Here is a 15,984-nt window from a genome sequence, read left to right as displayed (position 1 = left end):
AGGCTACCTTGGATGGATCGACACGGATCCCATCCTTGTTCACTACGTGGCCTAAGAAGCGGACTTCACGAATACTATGACGAACTTGTCTAGGTAGGGTTTGCACACCCTGTTCATAAGGTCCTTAAATACGGCAGGTGCGTTCAAATATATCAAACCATCCATCATATCAAACATAAAGTGTAGTAGTTAAAATAATCCATAAAACCCAATACGATTCACGTTCAAACCAAACTTTGTTTGAGTAACAGAAACATAATACTAGAAATCCCAAAACGAGTTATAAGTTCAAACAACGTCTCCTTGTCCTAGCACGAAAGCTCGACCTCTTGCCTCGTTGCCATTGTTGTGGTTGTTGTTGTTCCCGTTGCCCTGGTTATTGTTGTGGTTCTGATTCTGGTTCAACTGCGGGCAATCGCGCTTGTAATGACCTTCTGCCCCACACTAGAAACATCCCTGATTTCCACGCTGTGGCTGCTGCTGCTGTGGGTTCTGAGGAGCTGGTGGCGGAAGTTGCTGATTCTGGTTTGCAGGTCGTGAGCTCCTGCAATCTTTGGCTTCGTGCCCTATGTTGAAACATCTCTGGCAACGTTCCTTGCGACACCTTCCACTGTGGTGCCTGTTACACTTGTTACATAGTGGGTGTACTCCCCTGTATCCACCCTGCTCCAGATTGCCAGATGATTGCTGACTCGGATTCTGGTAGTCATTCGTCCTGCGTTGCTGTGCTTGAGACTGATCGGGAACTGATCCCCTGCTGGAATCCCCATCCCATTTCCGTTTGTTGTCATTGGGTGTAGCAGAAGTAGCGGCTGGAGTAACTGTAGCAGTAGTGCTGACACGCTTAGGCAGTTTATTCTGATCCACTGCCTGATCGGTGATGCGATGAGCGAGGCGCTGAATTTCCTGGATGTTTTCGAGGTTAGCCGACGTCACGTGGCTCTGAATCTCTGGCGCCAATCCCTTGAGATACATCTCAATGCGCTTGTATGGAGGGTCCACCATAGTTGGACACAGAACGGCCAGCTCGTTTGACCGTTTGGTATACGCTTCGATCTCTGACCCAACCATTTTCAGATTATATAGCTCGTCTTCCAACTTGTGAATATCTTCACGCGTGCAATACTCCCTCTTAATGAGTTCCTTAAAGTCGTTCCAGGGTGTGGCGTTAGCAGCTGCCAACCCTAAGATCTGGACTTGGGCGTTCCACCAAGTCAGTGCTATTCCTTCTAGCGTGCCAGTGGCAAACTTGACCTTGCGAGCCTCAGGGCACTCGCACATTTCGAATATGGATTCTAGCTTCTCAAACCAGTGGAGGAGTCCCACTGCCCCCTCTGTGCCGCTGAAGGAATTTGGACGACAGTCCATGAAATTCTTAAAGGTGCAAACTTGCTGCGCTGGTTGACCTATTGTGTACGAATAGGGCAAAGTTTAAATACAAGGGCTAGCTTAGGAATGTAGGATCTAAAGATCCTAGTGTAAGGTATGACTACAGGGTATACTACCTGCTTGAGCAGCTGCAAGTGCCGCAGCAACTTGAGCTTGAACGAGTGCCTCTAGCTGGGCTTGAGTCATGTTGATTCGTCCAGACATGATCTTCATTGTAAAAGTAATGTAAGCGAGAGTGGTTCGCGAGTAGGGCGATGACAGAAAAGTGTAAGCACGTAGGTGTTCTCATGAAATCAAAGCATGTGTATCTAAGCGTAATGCGAGCAAAGTTCTAAGCAGTTCTAGCAAACAGGCAATAGCATAAACCTTATTACCTAAGATGTCGAGTCTTGCACGTGGAGCGAAGCGTCGTTGTGAATCGTTGAGAGCACTGTTCTGGTTATAGTCTGGTTTTAATAAAAACGTTTTTCCCATATTAAAACCTAGTTCTCTATAACCAATGGCTCTGATACCAATCTGTCACACCCCCAAAATCCACACGCGGAGTATCACCGCTTGGAGGCGTGACTGGCCAGGATCCTAACCACCAATCATATTGAACATGTAATATAGTTAAGTATAGCGGAAGCATTTAAGTAACCCAAATGTAAATGTTAACGTATGAAATATCATAAGTGTTGAAATAGCATTCACGATCCTTTGCCCACAACGACCTGCTCCTCCCTGTGCAAGCTCCACAATGTACCTAGGGTCCTGCAAGGCATGCAGCAGAGAGTCAACAACTAGTTGAGCGAGTTCACATAAAGTAAGTTCAGTAATAGAAACGGTATAGTAAGCATTGTGTTCGTTTATCTAATCATGCATCGTATTAGTTCGTTCATTGTTCATGTATAGTATTGGTTCGTATCGCGGGCCCTTTCGGCATGTATGCGAAGATTGGGGTTAATACTCCCAAATATCCTAGACTATGTATATTTGTATCGCTGGCCACCCTGGCATGTATGCGAAGTTCTAATATGTTTAGTTCGCAGCCTTCCCGAGGCATGTGTGCGAAGATCAGTCATAATTATCGCAGCCAACCCCTGGCGTGTGTGCGAAGATCTGTTCAAGAAGGTATACTAGTCTAGCCGTATCTTATCATTCACCATCCTCACCCTGAGGACCATATCATTAGGTTCCATTAACTAAGTATGTACGTAATAATCATCCAATCCCATTCCCACCCTGGGAACCCCATGCCTTGGCTGTGTGAACTCACCTTGGGTTGCTCGGCAGATACACAAAGAGAAAGGGAGAGTTTCTTGAACTAACGGTGGTCAACCACGTCCTAACAGGGTTACCACATAAGTCAGGTTCGTATTTAGCACGCATATTGTATCACGTATAATCATGGCAAACACGTACACGTATCAGCAATCCAAATACCAACAAGTAAACAAATCCAAGTGTCCGGCCCAAACATAACCCGGCCCAAAAACAGTAATAGCCCATAACAACATGTCAGTCCAACCAGATAAGCAGTCCAACTAGCAGAGATGTAAACAAGTCCAATATCCGGCCCAATTAGCTGGGCTCGTGTCAGTGTGCAAGTCCAATTATGTGTACGTGCATGGTCTCGACTCGAGACTAGAGATCTCGAGTCGCAACGAGGGAGATCTCGACAGATGCATATCCTTCGAGACTAGGTGGTCTCGAGTCAGGTCTCGAGTCGCAACAACTGGTCTCGGCTCGTCTTGGTCCGGTTACGAGTCGCAACGGGACTCGCAACCATGGTTTCGGCTTGTGCTGTTGTGTGAGGTTCCGAGTCGCAACAAGACCCGCAATCTCGGTCTCGACTAGCAATCCGTGTGACTAACAACTTGTAACAGTTTCCATGTTTCATGCAATCAGTTATGCCAATCAATTATCAACTTCCATAATTCAAATCAACTATCAGTTTCCAATGAAACCTACCAAGTATTATCGATCAAACAGTATTCAAGAACATTCATATTATCATCAAGAACAATAGCAATTAAATCAAACAAACATGCAATCAGATTAATCAAACCAGCCGATTCTAACTAGCATACACCCTAGCATGTGTGTAATTACATCTGTTAATATGATTATCAATCCGTTCAAGCTATACCAACACTATCAGATCTATACATGAGCCGATTACATGAACATCATCAATCACATACAATAGCCCTAGATTATCATGCAAGAAACATCATCAAACATGAAATCATATAACATCATGTATAAACAACCAACCATAAATACTAACCGATTCTAGAGTGTGCACGAGGGATGATCCGATTACAAGGAACTTCGAGACTTGAGAGGGTCGGCTGCCTAGGGTTCCGATCGAGAGAAAGTATGTGTGTGCTCTTGGTTGCAATGTTGTAAAACTAGAACCCTAAGGTGTGTGTGTGCATATATACGCAATAGGGAAGTGGGCCGAAACCCCACTTGGGCTGTGTCATGGTCTCGAGTCCACTAAATGGACCGAGTGGGTTTTCGTGTAATCCAATATTATTCGGTTTAAGCAACATATCACGCAATCACATAACCATGTAACACATAACATATCATGTATTCGTTCAAGTAACATAGTTCACGTGAGCATATAACGTTACACAAGATAAGTCTAGAGTACGGGTTGTCACAATAACGGTCTTAACCGTTAAGCAATCACTGTGAATATACTCGATCCCTTTTTGTTTTTAAACTTTGGGATGTAACATGTATTCTATAAACTACGAAACTTGATGCTTTTGAATCTAAACTCTATCCTATGTGTACATGAAACTTACGATTCTTGATTCTTGATTCTTTGTGCTATGTGACGTTTAATCCAGAAGTGTGTAATTCCGCCTTAACAATAGTATCGCTATAGGAGATGCACCTCCCCATTATTCTCGGGGGTATTGTTAGGAGGATTCTAGTTTACCTTGAGTCTTGGGTAAACACTAAAGCATCGGGATACTTGGGCTATCACTGGTTGGACTACGGCACTAGCAATTTAATGAAACTGCTATTAGCATGCAATTTAATGTTGTGACAAGTATATTATGAGGTTGTAACAAATCAGATGAAGGGATGTGATCTAGCCATATTGGGGATGGGTTTCATGAAGTTGAAATGAAAATTGTTGAGTTACTAGGAGCACCAAACATATCCGATTTATTCCGATGGTTATCACGGTTTGATCTCCAAAAAAGGCGGTGAGATATGAAGAGGCAACTCGAATATATTGATCAGATGTTTGACAACATTATCGAAAACAGAATCAAAGCTAACTCCAACAAAATCGATAGGGTGGTTGAAGAAGATGGAAGCAAGGATTTTCTGCGGATCCTATTAGAGCTTAAAGATCAAAAAGACACTCCAGTGACATGATCCAAATTAAGTCTCAGTTGATGGTATGTTTTTTCTTAATTATTCTAGTTCTTTCAAATACAAGTTCCACTAAAAATGCAATCTTTGATATAAAACATGTGTTAGCCAAGTTAAAACGGTATGCCAATTTTGGAATATTATCCAGAAGAACCACTAGATTACCAAGTAAATCTAAGAAACTTAGATAACCACATAGAAAATATAAAATATAAGTTAAGACAGTGTTGTGACAAGTATATTATGGGGTTGTAGCAAATCAGATGAAGGGATGGGATCTAGCCATATTGGAGATGGGTTTCATGAAGTTGAAATGAAAATTGTTGAGTTACTAGGAGCACCAAACATATCCGATTTATTTCGATGATTATCACGGTTTGATCTCCAAAAAGCCGGTGAGATATGCAGAGGCAACTCGAATATAATGATCAGATGTTTGACAACATTATCGAAAACAGAATCAAAGCTAACTCCAACAAAATCGATAGGGTGGTTGAAGAAGATGGAAGCAAGGATTTTCTACAGATCCTATTAGAGCTTAAAGATCAAAAAGACACTCCAGATTATTTGACATGATCCAAATTAAGTCTTAGTTGGTATGTTTTTTCTTAATTATTCTAGTTCTTTCAAATACAAGTTCCACTAAAAATGCAATCTTTGATATAAAACATGTGTTAGCCAAGTTTACTATCTATTATTGTTATTGTTATTATTGTTATTGTTATTATTGTTGTTACTATTATTGTTGTTATTATTATTGTTACTATTATTATTGTTAGTACTATTATTGTTATTATTATTATTGTTATTATTACTATTACTATTATTACTATTACTATTATTACTATTATTATTATTATTATTATTATTATTATTATTATTATTATTATTATTATTATTATTATTATTATGAGTAAATTTCTATTTTCGTCCCTGAGGTTTGTTTATTTTAACTAGTTTAGTCCAAAAATCTAATTTATAACAAAACCATCCCTAAGGTTTGCATTTGTTAACAGTTTTCATCCCTAAGGTTTGCATTTCTTAACGCTTTTCATCTCTAAGAATTAAATGAAAAAGCACCCTTAGCGATGAAAAGCGTTAAGAAATGCAAACTTCAGGGGTGGATTTGTTATAAATTAGAGTTTTGAACTAAACTAGGTAAAATTGACAAACCTCGTGGACGAAAATAGAAATTTACTCTATTATTATTATTATCAGATTTATCATTTATCTTGAAGTTTGTCGATGGTCGTTATTTTATCTCTGATTTGAGTATTATGATCGTTATTCATGTTTTTAGTCTTATCATTATCATTAGGAGTTAGCTTTATCAATATCATTTTCATTGTGATCTTTTTATATAAAGAAATCTGAATTTTAGCTACCAATACATAGAAAATATTATACACAAATACATTTTTCGATCCGTTATTTTGAATATTTCCACAGGACGTCATAGTCGCCGCAAATGACACAACATCGACAATGGTGGAATGGGTGATGGCAGAGATTTTGAATAATCCGGTTGTGATGAGAAAAGTTCAAGATGAATTAACCGAGGTTTTTAGTATAAACAATATTGTTGAAGAATCCTATTTGCACAAATTGACATATTTGGATGCAGTAATCAAGGAGACATTCAGATTACACCCTCTACTTCCCCTCCTAATCCAGAAATCCCCAGATGAATCTTGCAAGGTGGGTGGCTACACAATCCCGAAAGATACAACCGTGCATATCAATGTTTGGGCAATCCACCACGATCCTGACAACTGGACTAACCCATTGGAGTTCAAACCAAAGAAGTTTTTGAACGGCAAATGGGATTACAATGGAAATAATATGAAGTTTTTTCCGTTTGGAACAGGAAGAGGAATATGTCCGGGAATCCCCTTGGGTGACAAGATGTTAACATGTATGTTAGCATCTTTTTTGCATTCTTTCGAGTGGAACTTTCCTAAAGATGAAGAGTTTGATGTTAATGATAAGTTTGGATTTGTAACAAAGAAAAAGAAATCATTAGTGGCTATACCCTCTCAAAGGTTATCTGACAAAACACTTTACATGGGATGAAAATTTGCTCTTAATTCAAAGGTGACACTTGTTTATGCGGCTTTCCATTGTGGAAACTGTTGACTATCTTAAATTTTTGTTTAGAGCCAGTTGTTGTCGTCCTCTTGTTTTGTATAATGCTAAACAAGCATATTTGTGTGTCATTAATAAATTAATGCATCGTATCATTTATATATATAGGTACGGGATCAGGAGAAACGCCCAAAAGTGTGAGAACGGTGAGAACGCATCCTTGCCCAACACGTGGTGTGGGATATGATCAGGGTGTGAGGGGTTTTTTTGTCTTTTAAATCTTCTTTTATTTTCCCAACACGCTATAACATTTTCTAGTGTCTGAGAATATTTTGGTGCTAATTGTATTCATTAAGCTTTTTGGCGTTGAATTAATTGTTTTTGTGTCACATAGATAATTTTTTGGCGTTATAGCTTTTCTGGTCAATTTTTTTGGCGTTTTGTGGCGTTGTATAATAGTTCACTACGAGTCATTTATATTTTCATGAGATTACAATAAGACCAAATGTTTTGTTTAGCGTTTAGTCAATTTTTTAGGCGTTTAGTACATTGACAAGGTGCTTTGCCAGCACTTGTTTTGGTGTTTGTAGTTTTTGGCGTTTTAATATAATAATGTATTTTATTTGTCGAGAATTAGATAACAAAACAACAGATAATTTGATAACAAAACAATATAAAATGAAAAAAAATTAAAAATGGTAATCTAATTTCTCATCTGACTCTTCACTGTTATCAGCCTCTTTTCTTGAATTTGTTTCGACGTTTTGAACCTTTGAATACCTTAGCTAGATGCCAACTTTCCTACATAAACACCGTCTTTTTTAGACGAAGCTTGTTAGTGACATCCTGTGTTTTGGTGTGATATTCTCGGTTGGTGGCATGTCATTAAAGATCAACTCTTGCTTGAATGCTATTATAATAATGGAGTCCAAAATAGCATTTTACACTTGTGTTGATCCCTTCATGCCATGCATATATTCATCAAGAACAAAGCTCACACGATGACAGTCTCTTTTTCTTGAAAATTTGTGCATCTCATTCAGCAAAAGATTATAGAGATAATCCCCTCAAAGAAGAATCGATTCAGTGAAAGCTTTGCAAAGCTTTGCCATCTGTGGTTATTTTAACTAATCTTTTTTGGCGTTTTAAAGCGAGTGGTTTCTAGAGAACATGACGTTTGTTTTTCTAGGTGTGATCAATTCATTGTGTGTAGACCCTTCTCTTATAGGAGTTTTTTGGCGCGTAGTTTAGGCGGGGTTTTTTTATTATAATAAATGATAGTAATAAAGTAACCTTCTTTTCAGTTACTGTTTGTATTTACTGTTTTCATCAGCTTTATCAGTTTATAAGGTGATAGACGTCCCATCTTCCAAGTTTGACGTTTTTTTAAATGGCGTTATGCAGACCAAAATGACAAAATACAATAACGGAGAAAATAAAATATTAAGCAGGAAAAATATTTTTTGTTATTTCTGGCGTTTTGTAAGCAACACGTTTTTGTAGTATTTTTTTGGCGTTTTGCAAATAAATAGAGAAATATATCATTTAATTATCTTAAAAAAAGAAGAAGATTACACAGAAGAAAAAAAATTAAAACCCTTCGTCAGAAGGTACTTTATCCGAAAAGTATCCATCACTTACGTCATCTTCTTCCTTAGAGTCTTCATCTGGATCTTCATCCATGTCATCACCTTCACCTTCATTGGCTTCTTGTTCCTGAAGATTCTGAGGCCTCCATTTGAACATGTCTTGCATTAACGCCAATTTTGAGTCCATTTCTGTGTTCAAACAAGCGGAGTTATGCAATTCTTCCGTGAACCCAAACCCCTGCTTTGTCATGATGTTTTCAAGCCAATAGTCTTCCTGCTCTCCGCTGTCGTATATTACGTATATTACGGTCACCATGTCTGTTTCATCATCAAAACGTCATGATGTCATGACAGTGTCCGGCTTTACATCTTCTTTGATTGGTCCAAATTTCCTTGTTAATGCTTTCATAAGAATATGTGTTTCATGGCATTCGTTATCCAGAGCGATGCCAAGAGATAGGATACCCCTCTGTACCTCTTCTTCCATCCTCAAAATTGCCTTGATCGTCCTAACATACACCATCCTTCTTCCACCAAATTTCCTTGTCTGCTGATGTCAGAAGGACAACAAGGCCGACAACAATGACACGTGGCTCCAATCAAGGTGCGCCAGCACCGACGAGCGTCTAGAAGCCACTAAGCGGTCGACGCCAGTGAGACAAAGAGCATATCCGTTTTGTTGTCCGCTTCTGGCCCAAGGCCCATCAGCCCATAACCCCTTACACCTCTCCGGCTATAAATAGAGACCTCATTCCACAGGTTAAACATTCTATTCCCTCTACTCTCACTCTTTACACTTAATTATTCTCAAAGCGGTCGCTTATTCTCACGCCGGAGCCTGGTTAAGAGGGAAACCCCCACATTCCCCTCTTAACGAGTAACGGCGTTCTGTTTTGCAGGATTGATTACCAAATCGGAGCTCAAATATCCTTAAGAAGATTAACCATCATGAAAGGAACATAAACCAATCTAATTAACTCCCTAATTAGATCACTGTTTCTTCATTGGCGCCCACCGATTTTTTCTATAACCACCCTCATCTTCTTTTATTTGAGCCTTCGACATCTTTTTCATCCTTCGACTATGACTGGTCAAGGAATCATTCCAGAGTTCGGTTTCGGAACCGACTCTAACATGGCGTTGGGTGAAGGAATCCAAAACTTCCAAGCCCAACAAAACGAAGAAATCGGCGAAGTTGAAATTACCAATACTGGGGGTCCGCGCGGGAGCATTAACCGCATCACCCAAGTGGTCACCCCAGGGAACAACGGTGAAGGACCGTCGAACACAGCGCTACCTCAAAATGTATCTGCATTACTAGGCTTACCAGAAGGCGAAACCCCAGCCTCGTGGTATGCCAAGAACATCGCCACCATCAATGCAGCATACCAATCGCTGATCGCGCAGCAAGCAGTTTTGACGGCAGAACCGTCCTTGGTCACCCCTCAGAGTCAGGGGGTGCGCCAAATGCCCCCGCCAGCCAATCTACAAGGCAGAATCAACAGGCCTCCCCCTACAAGATGTTTAAGCGTACAAGACACGCGCGATACAAGAGGGGAAACGGATAGTTACTACGACTATCCGTCGAACCTTCAGCGAGGCCCTATTCACAGCCGGCTCACGCCGCGCAACATGAACAACGAATGGGAAGAAACGGACCCGTATGATCCCACATGGGAAGGTGACGAGGAATCGTCAGTCTTTCATCGTTTACCAAAAAACCATGAGTACTACAAGCCAAGACAACACATTGGCTACACAGAAGAAGCTGAAAGAGATTTCCGCCTGGCATACAGACCAGCGGAAGCTGCGAAACACTCCAAGTTTATCCCGAAAATTGCACTCGCGCCGCTTTCACGAGAGAAGCTACCCCCAACTGTTGGGAAATTCAATGGGTTGACTGACCCAGACGATCACGTCAGAACATTCACGAGTGTGGGCTGCATGGGAGGTTGGAACATGCCCATGTGGTGCCACCTGTTCATTCAAACTCTTACCAGAGCGGCTCGCGCCAGGTTTGACAGCCTTCCGCCTGGGAAGATTAAATCATGGACAGATTTCAAGACGCAATTCTTAAGCTACTTTAGCCAACAACGTCGCTACCAACGTGACACAGCCGAAGTAGAAGATATTTGGCGAAGAGATGGTGAAGGTCTGGAGGACTTCATCACGCGTTTTAACAAAGAGTGTCTGGAAATAGGCGGCGTCAGTGAGCAACTCATGCGCTGTCACTTCAAAAAGGCTATACGCTGCGATAGTCTCATTAGAACCATCACAGGCAAAGATGGAATGCCAAAGGAGTGGGATAAACTAATGGAAGCCGCAAAAATCGTCGCGCAAACTGAGGAGTCCCTTGCTGGTGGAAAGGGCTACTACCCAGAAGATCGATTCTCAAGAGGAAGTACGCGCGACAACAACAACAAGCGTAACAAATACAAGAGTCATGACTGGAAGTCTGAGAGACAAGAGGCCGTGACGACAGGCCGCGCCACAGAGAAGATGCGCGAGAAACGATTGACCGAATCGGTTACAAGAAGGCGGACAGAGACGACAATCGTGACAAACACTGACTCCGCTCACAAAAACGCCAAAGGAGGTATTGATGACGGAGAATATCGATTTCAAGGCTCCCAGGCCAATGACAAACAAGAAAGGGCAAGACCCCAACTTGTACTGCGATTTTCACAAAGATTCAGGGCACCTGACCGACGACTGTTATAGCTTGCGCCAAGAAATCGAGAGAGCGCTCAAAAGCGGTAAGCTAAGCCATTTAGTGAAGAATGTACGCAAGGAAACCCGTCAACTCCAGCGCCACGATGAAGGGAACCACAAAAAGGTCCGACGACTAGAGACTCACATGGTCAACGGACCCAGGTATAGCGCGAAAGAGAAAGGCAAACGCCCTTATGAACCTTCTTGGCAAGAGCAGCAAGTTATATTTCTGGTAGTGCGCGGCGGACCTCGCGCCACACGTCCCGTGGTCATTACCGGTATAATCGGGCATTATGAAACTGACTACATATTCATAGACCCGGGAAGTACTGCCGACATCATTTACGAACAGTGTTTCAATTAGTTGGATGAGGAGGATAAAGCGCGACTCGAGCCAGTCGATTATCCTTTGTCCGGATTTTGCAACGAGATGGTTTTTCCTCTCGGACAGATCAGTTTCCCCGTCACGCTCTCTGACGGGAAACACTCAAGAACAACAAATGTGAACTTCATGGTAATGCCAGTGAAATCGAGGCATGATGTGCTTATTGGGAGGGAAACACAAGGCGAGCTAAACATGGTGACTTCAACGCCTCATTCTGCGATAGGTTTCCCAACCAAGACAGGAGTAGCAATCATATATGCCAAGAAAGAAGTAATGTCAACTGAAGAGCTGCGCCCAACAAAGGCGGCGAAGGTCTCCACGACCGAGCCAGAGAAATGGGTTTTAAACCGAAAATACCCCGAGCAGACTGTGACAATTGGCCACGCCATTTCGTCAGAAATCAGAACACGTCTAAAGCAACTGCTGTTTCGAAACATGGATATATTTGCCTGGACACCGGCAGACATGACCGGTGTCCCGCGCAACATCACCGAGCATTGCTTAAACACGTACCCATCTGTCGAGCCAAAGGTCCAAAGAAGGCGCAGCCTAGGGGCAGACAAGACAAAAGCAATGAACGAGCAGGTATGTGAGCTGCTCAAAGACGGGATCTTGCGAGAGGTAAGATATCAGAGTTGGGTGGCGAACCCCGTGATGGTCGAAAAATCAAACGGCGGATGGCGCATGTGCGTAGACTACACTGATCTCAACAAGGCGTGCCCAAAGGATTGCTATTCCTTGCCTGAGATCGATAAAAAATAGATTCTCTCGCGCCATACCGATGGAAGTGCTTTTTGGATTGCTACAAAGGATACCATCAAGTGCAGATGAAGCTAGAAGATGAAGACAAGACAGCGTTCAGAACGGATCTTGGAATCTTCTGCTACACAAAGATGCCTTTTGGCCTGAAGAATGCAGGCGCGACATATCAACGCTTGATGGACAAGACCTTTGCAGGTGACATCGGAAAGCATATTGAGGTTTATATCGATGATCTAGTGGTTAAAAGTCCTGAGGAGGACCAAATGTTGAAAGACATCGAGAAAACGTTCAACTCATTGCGCAGCGTAAATATGAAGCTAAATCCAGCCAAATGTTCCTTTGGCATGGAAGAAGGGAAGTTTCTAGGCTTCATTATCACAAACGGCGGTTTCAAGGGGAATCCAGAGAAAGTACAAGCTATAACGAATGCCCTTACCGCGAAACATCAAGGAAATGCAACGACTAGCCGGCCGGCTGGCCGCGCTTAATCGTTTTCTCTCCAATCACGCCGCAAAGTCGTATCCCTTCATTAGCACGTTGCGCAATTGTGTGAAGAAACAAGAGTTCAAATGGACCCCGGAAGCCGAAACAGCTTTTCAACAAATGAAAGCGTGTTTGATCGAACTCCCTACCCTGACTGCACCATTTGAAAAGGAGCCCCTCGTGCTGTACTTGTCCTCCTCGGATAAGGCAGTAGGGTCAGTATTGTTGGTCGACAGAAACGGAGTACAAACCCCGATCTACCCGATCTACTATGTCAGCAGGGTACTCACTGACCCAGAAACAAGATATTCCACAATGGAGAAGCTGGTTCTTGCGCTATTGCACGCCTCCCGAAGGCTGCGCCGATACTTCACAGGCCATGTGATAACTGTGCTTACAAATTTCCACATTGGCACTATACTACAGAAGCCTGAGACATCAGGCAGGTTGGCAAAATGGGCCATTGAACTGGGCGGCCATAACATCTTGTACAGGCCGCGCCCGGCCATTAAGGGTCAGGTCCTAGCCGACTTCATCACAGAAGTGCCGGCCGATAAAATCAAGGAGTGCGAGCTGATAGAGACTCCCGAGAAAGATGCAACAGATAAAACTTGGATGCTTTACACCGATGGGGCATCAAATGAAGATGGCGCGGGAGCAGGATTGCGCCTGGTGAGCCCAGAGAATCACGAGTTTACTTACGCCATTAAGTTGGACTTCAAAAACACCAACAACGAGGCTGAGTACGAAGCATTTCTGGCAGGCTTACGCCTCGCCATCAAAATGGGAGCCAAAAGCTTGCGCGCACATGTTGACTCACTCCTAATAGCCAGCCAAGTAAATGGCATATACGACGCGAAGGGAGAAGTCATGGCTTTGTATCTGGAACAAGCGAAAGAATTGCTCCAACAATTCAAATCTCACAAAGTTATACACATCAATCGCTCCGAAAACAAGCCAGCTGATGCCTTGAGCAAGCTTGCCTCGACCTCCTTTCAACATCTTGCCAAAGATGTAAGGATAGAGGTACTCAAGAATCCATCGGTGCTGCTGCGACAAGTGTACGTGATCGAAACGGGACAACCTTCATGGATGACCCCGATAATCCAGTACTTGCAAGAGGGGGTACTCCCTGAGAACAAAGCGGAAGCGAGGAAGATCCAAAACAAAGCCCTACAATATGAAATGAACGGCGGTATTTTGTACCGAAAGTCCTTCCTGGGGCCGCTACTGCGCTGCGTGGACCCCCAGGATGCGAACTACCTGATAAGGGAAATCCATGAGGGGATCTGCGGTATTCACTCCGGACCACGGATGGTTGTCGCGAAGATCATGAGCGCCGGTTACTACTGGCCTGGTATGCATGTCGACGCGCTAAAGGAGATCCGCAAATGTGACTCTTGCCAGAGGCATTCTCCAAAAACACTGCGCCCCAAGAACGATCTTATCCCCGTATCCACTGCATGGCCCTTCCAGCAGTGGGGAATTGACATGGTGGGACCCTTCCCGGATGCTCCCGGCGCCGTAAAATTCATCATAGTGGCTGTCGATTACTTCACAAAGTGGGTGGAGGCCAAAGCCCTTGCATCCACCACAGCTATGATTGTGCGCAAGTTCATCTGGGAGCACATCATATGCAGATTTGGCCTCCCGCTCAAGATTGTAACAGACAATGGCACCAACTTTGCATCAGAAGATCTCAAGAAGTGGATGAAGGAGATGAAAATTGAACACACTTTCACATCTGTTGCGCACCCCCAAGGCAACGGACAAGTGGAAAGCGTGAACAAATGCATTGTCGAGGGGATAAAGGCCAGATTGGGGACAAGGCGACGAGGATGGGTTGATGAGCTCCCGAGCATCTTATGGGCTCATCGAACCATGCCAAAAACAAGTACCGGCGAGACCCCCTTCAGCTTGGTTTATGGCTCAGAGGCGGTTATCCCGGCGGAAATTGGCCTACCCTCACCACGCATGACAGCGGTCAACACAGTTGACAATGAAGCGGAAAGACGCCTTGACTTGGACTTGTTAGAAGAAAGACGCGAAATCGCGCGAATCAAAGAGGCCAAGTACAAGACCCAGCTAGAAAGGTACTACAACACAAGGGTCCGTATCTGTACCTTCACCCCAGGAGAATACGTCTTCCGCGACAATGAAGCGTCAAATGCGGAACGTCCAGGAAAGTTGGCACCTAAATGGGAAGGCCCGTACCTGATCCACGAGGTCCTGGGCAAAGGGGCCTACAAGTTACGCACCCTAGATGGCCACATCTTACCACGAACATGGAATGCGCAACAACTGCGCAAATGTTATATGTAACTTACTTCGGCCTTGCGCCTGTTTTTACTTTCCGATGTCGGCTAAACGCCATTACAATCAATGTATGAAGGCCTATGTGCCCATTCCAGACTTAATGAAAACATACGACATGTTTTTCTACTACATTTTTTCGTTACAAATGCACGCTAAACTTTTGATTAGCGCGAAAACACTCCAGCATATTAAAAATTTGTTGACAAGAACCGCCTCCAGGGTCCTCCGCGAACAAAGCGCGAGACCGGGCGGCCACTTTTTACTTAAAAAACACTTCCATTTATTCGAGCTAATTTAACCTAAGTTTTGACAGCAATGCAATAATTGCAACGGAAAAAACGAAAACGATTCATATAATAAACTTGCGCAACAGCGCAGCATTTACAATCAAGTTGCAAAGACAATTATAAGGCACAAACGCCTATCAACAACCTATTTAACAACCTATCCTATTCATCGCGTCGACCACCATCATCATCTCCGTCATCCTCACCATCGTCGTCGTCGCCATCATCATCTCCATCTCCACCGTCATCACCAGCTGGTTCTTCATCGGACAGTTCGACGGTAACTGGTGGGTCGAGGACTGCTTTAAGACGCTGGCACCAGTCGTCTTTTTTCAAAGATTCCACAACCAGATCCATGATAGGCAAGGTAAGGTTGTCATACGAGTTTTCAGCATGTGCAAGCGCAGCATCAGCACGTTCAGTCACCGAGCAGTGACTTACATCAAATTCTTGCCCTAGTATCTGCTCAACGTGACTGGCACATTCCAAGTAACCTCCTCGATGACCACCGCACGCGCCGCATCCGTGAGAGCAGCAACGGCGCGATCGAGCTCGCCAGCATTTAGGATGGAGTTGGCAACCTTCAACAAAA

At 43.2% G+C, this 15,984-nt stretch overlaps 1 protein-coding gene across 1 annotated transcript; it reads left to right on the top strand.

Moving 5' to 3' along the window:
* The first annotated feature begins 4,608 nt into the window (after nt 1-4,608).
* LOC110932512 (cytochrome P450 71AU50-like) lies at nt 4,609-6,942 on the top strand. The gene is made up of 2 exons (XM_035988263.1): nt 4,609-4,767; nt 6,223-6,942. The coding sequence occupies exons 1-2, from the start codon at nt 4,609-4,611 to the stop codon at nt 6,844-6,846; spliced, it is 783 nt and encodes a 260-aa protein (XP_035844156.1). The 3' UTR covers nt 6,847-6,942.
* The last annotated feature ends 9,042 nt before the right edge of the window (nt 6,943-15,984 follow it).

Source organism: Helianthus annuus, chromosome 3 (assembly GCF_002127325.2).
Source record: "Helianthus annuus cultivar XRQ/B chromosome 3, HanXRQr2.0-SUNRISE, whole genome shotgun sequence".
Classification (NCBI taxonomy): Eukaryota; Viridiplantae; Streptophyta; class Magnoliopsida; order Asterales; family Asteraceae; genus Helianthus; species Helianthus annuus.
This window is presented reverse-complemented; position numbering and strand designations above follow the sequence as displayed.

Coding starts and splice junctions, on each gene's coding strand:
- LOC110932512 (XM_035988263.1), top strand. CDS start 4,609: ATGAAGAGGCAACTCGAATATATTGATCAGATGTTTGACAACATTATC. Junction 4,768..6,222: donor AAGATCAAAAAGACACTCCA/GTGACATGATCC, acceptor ATATTTCCACAG/GACGTCATAGTCGCCGCAAA.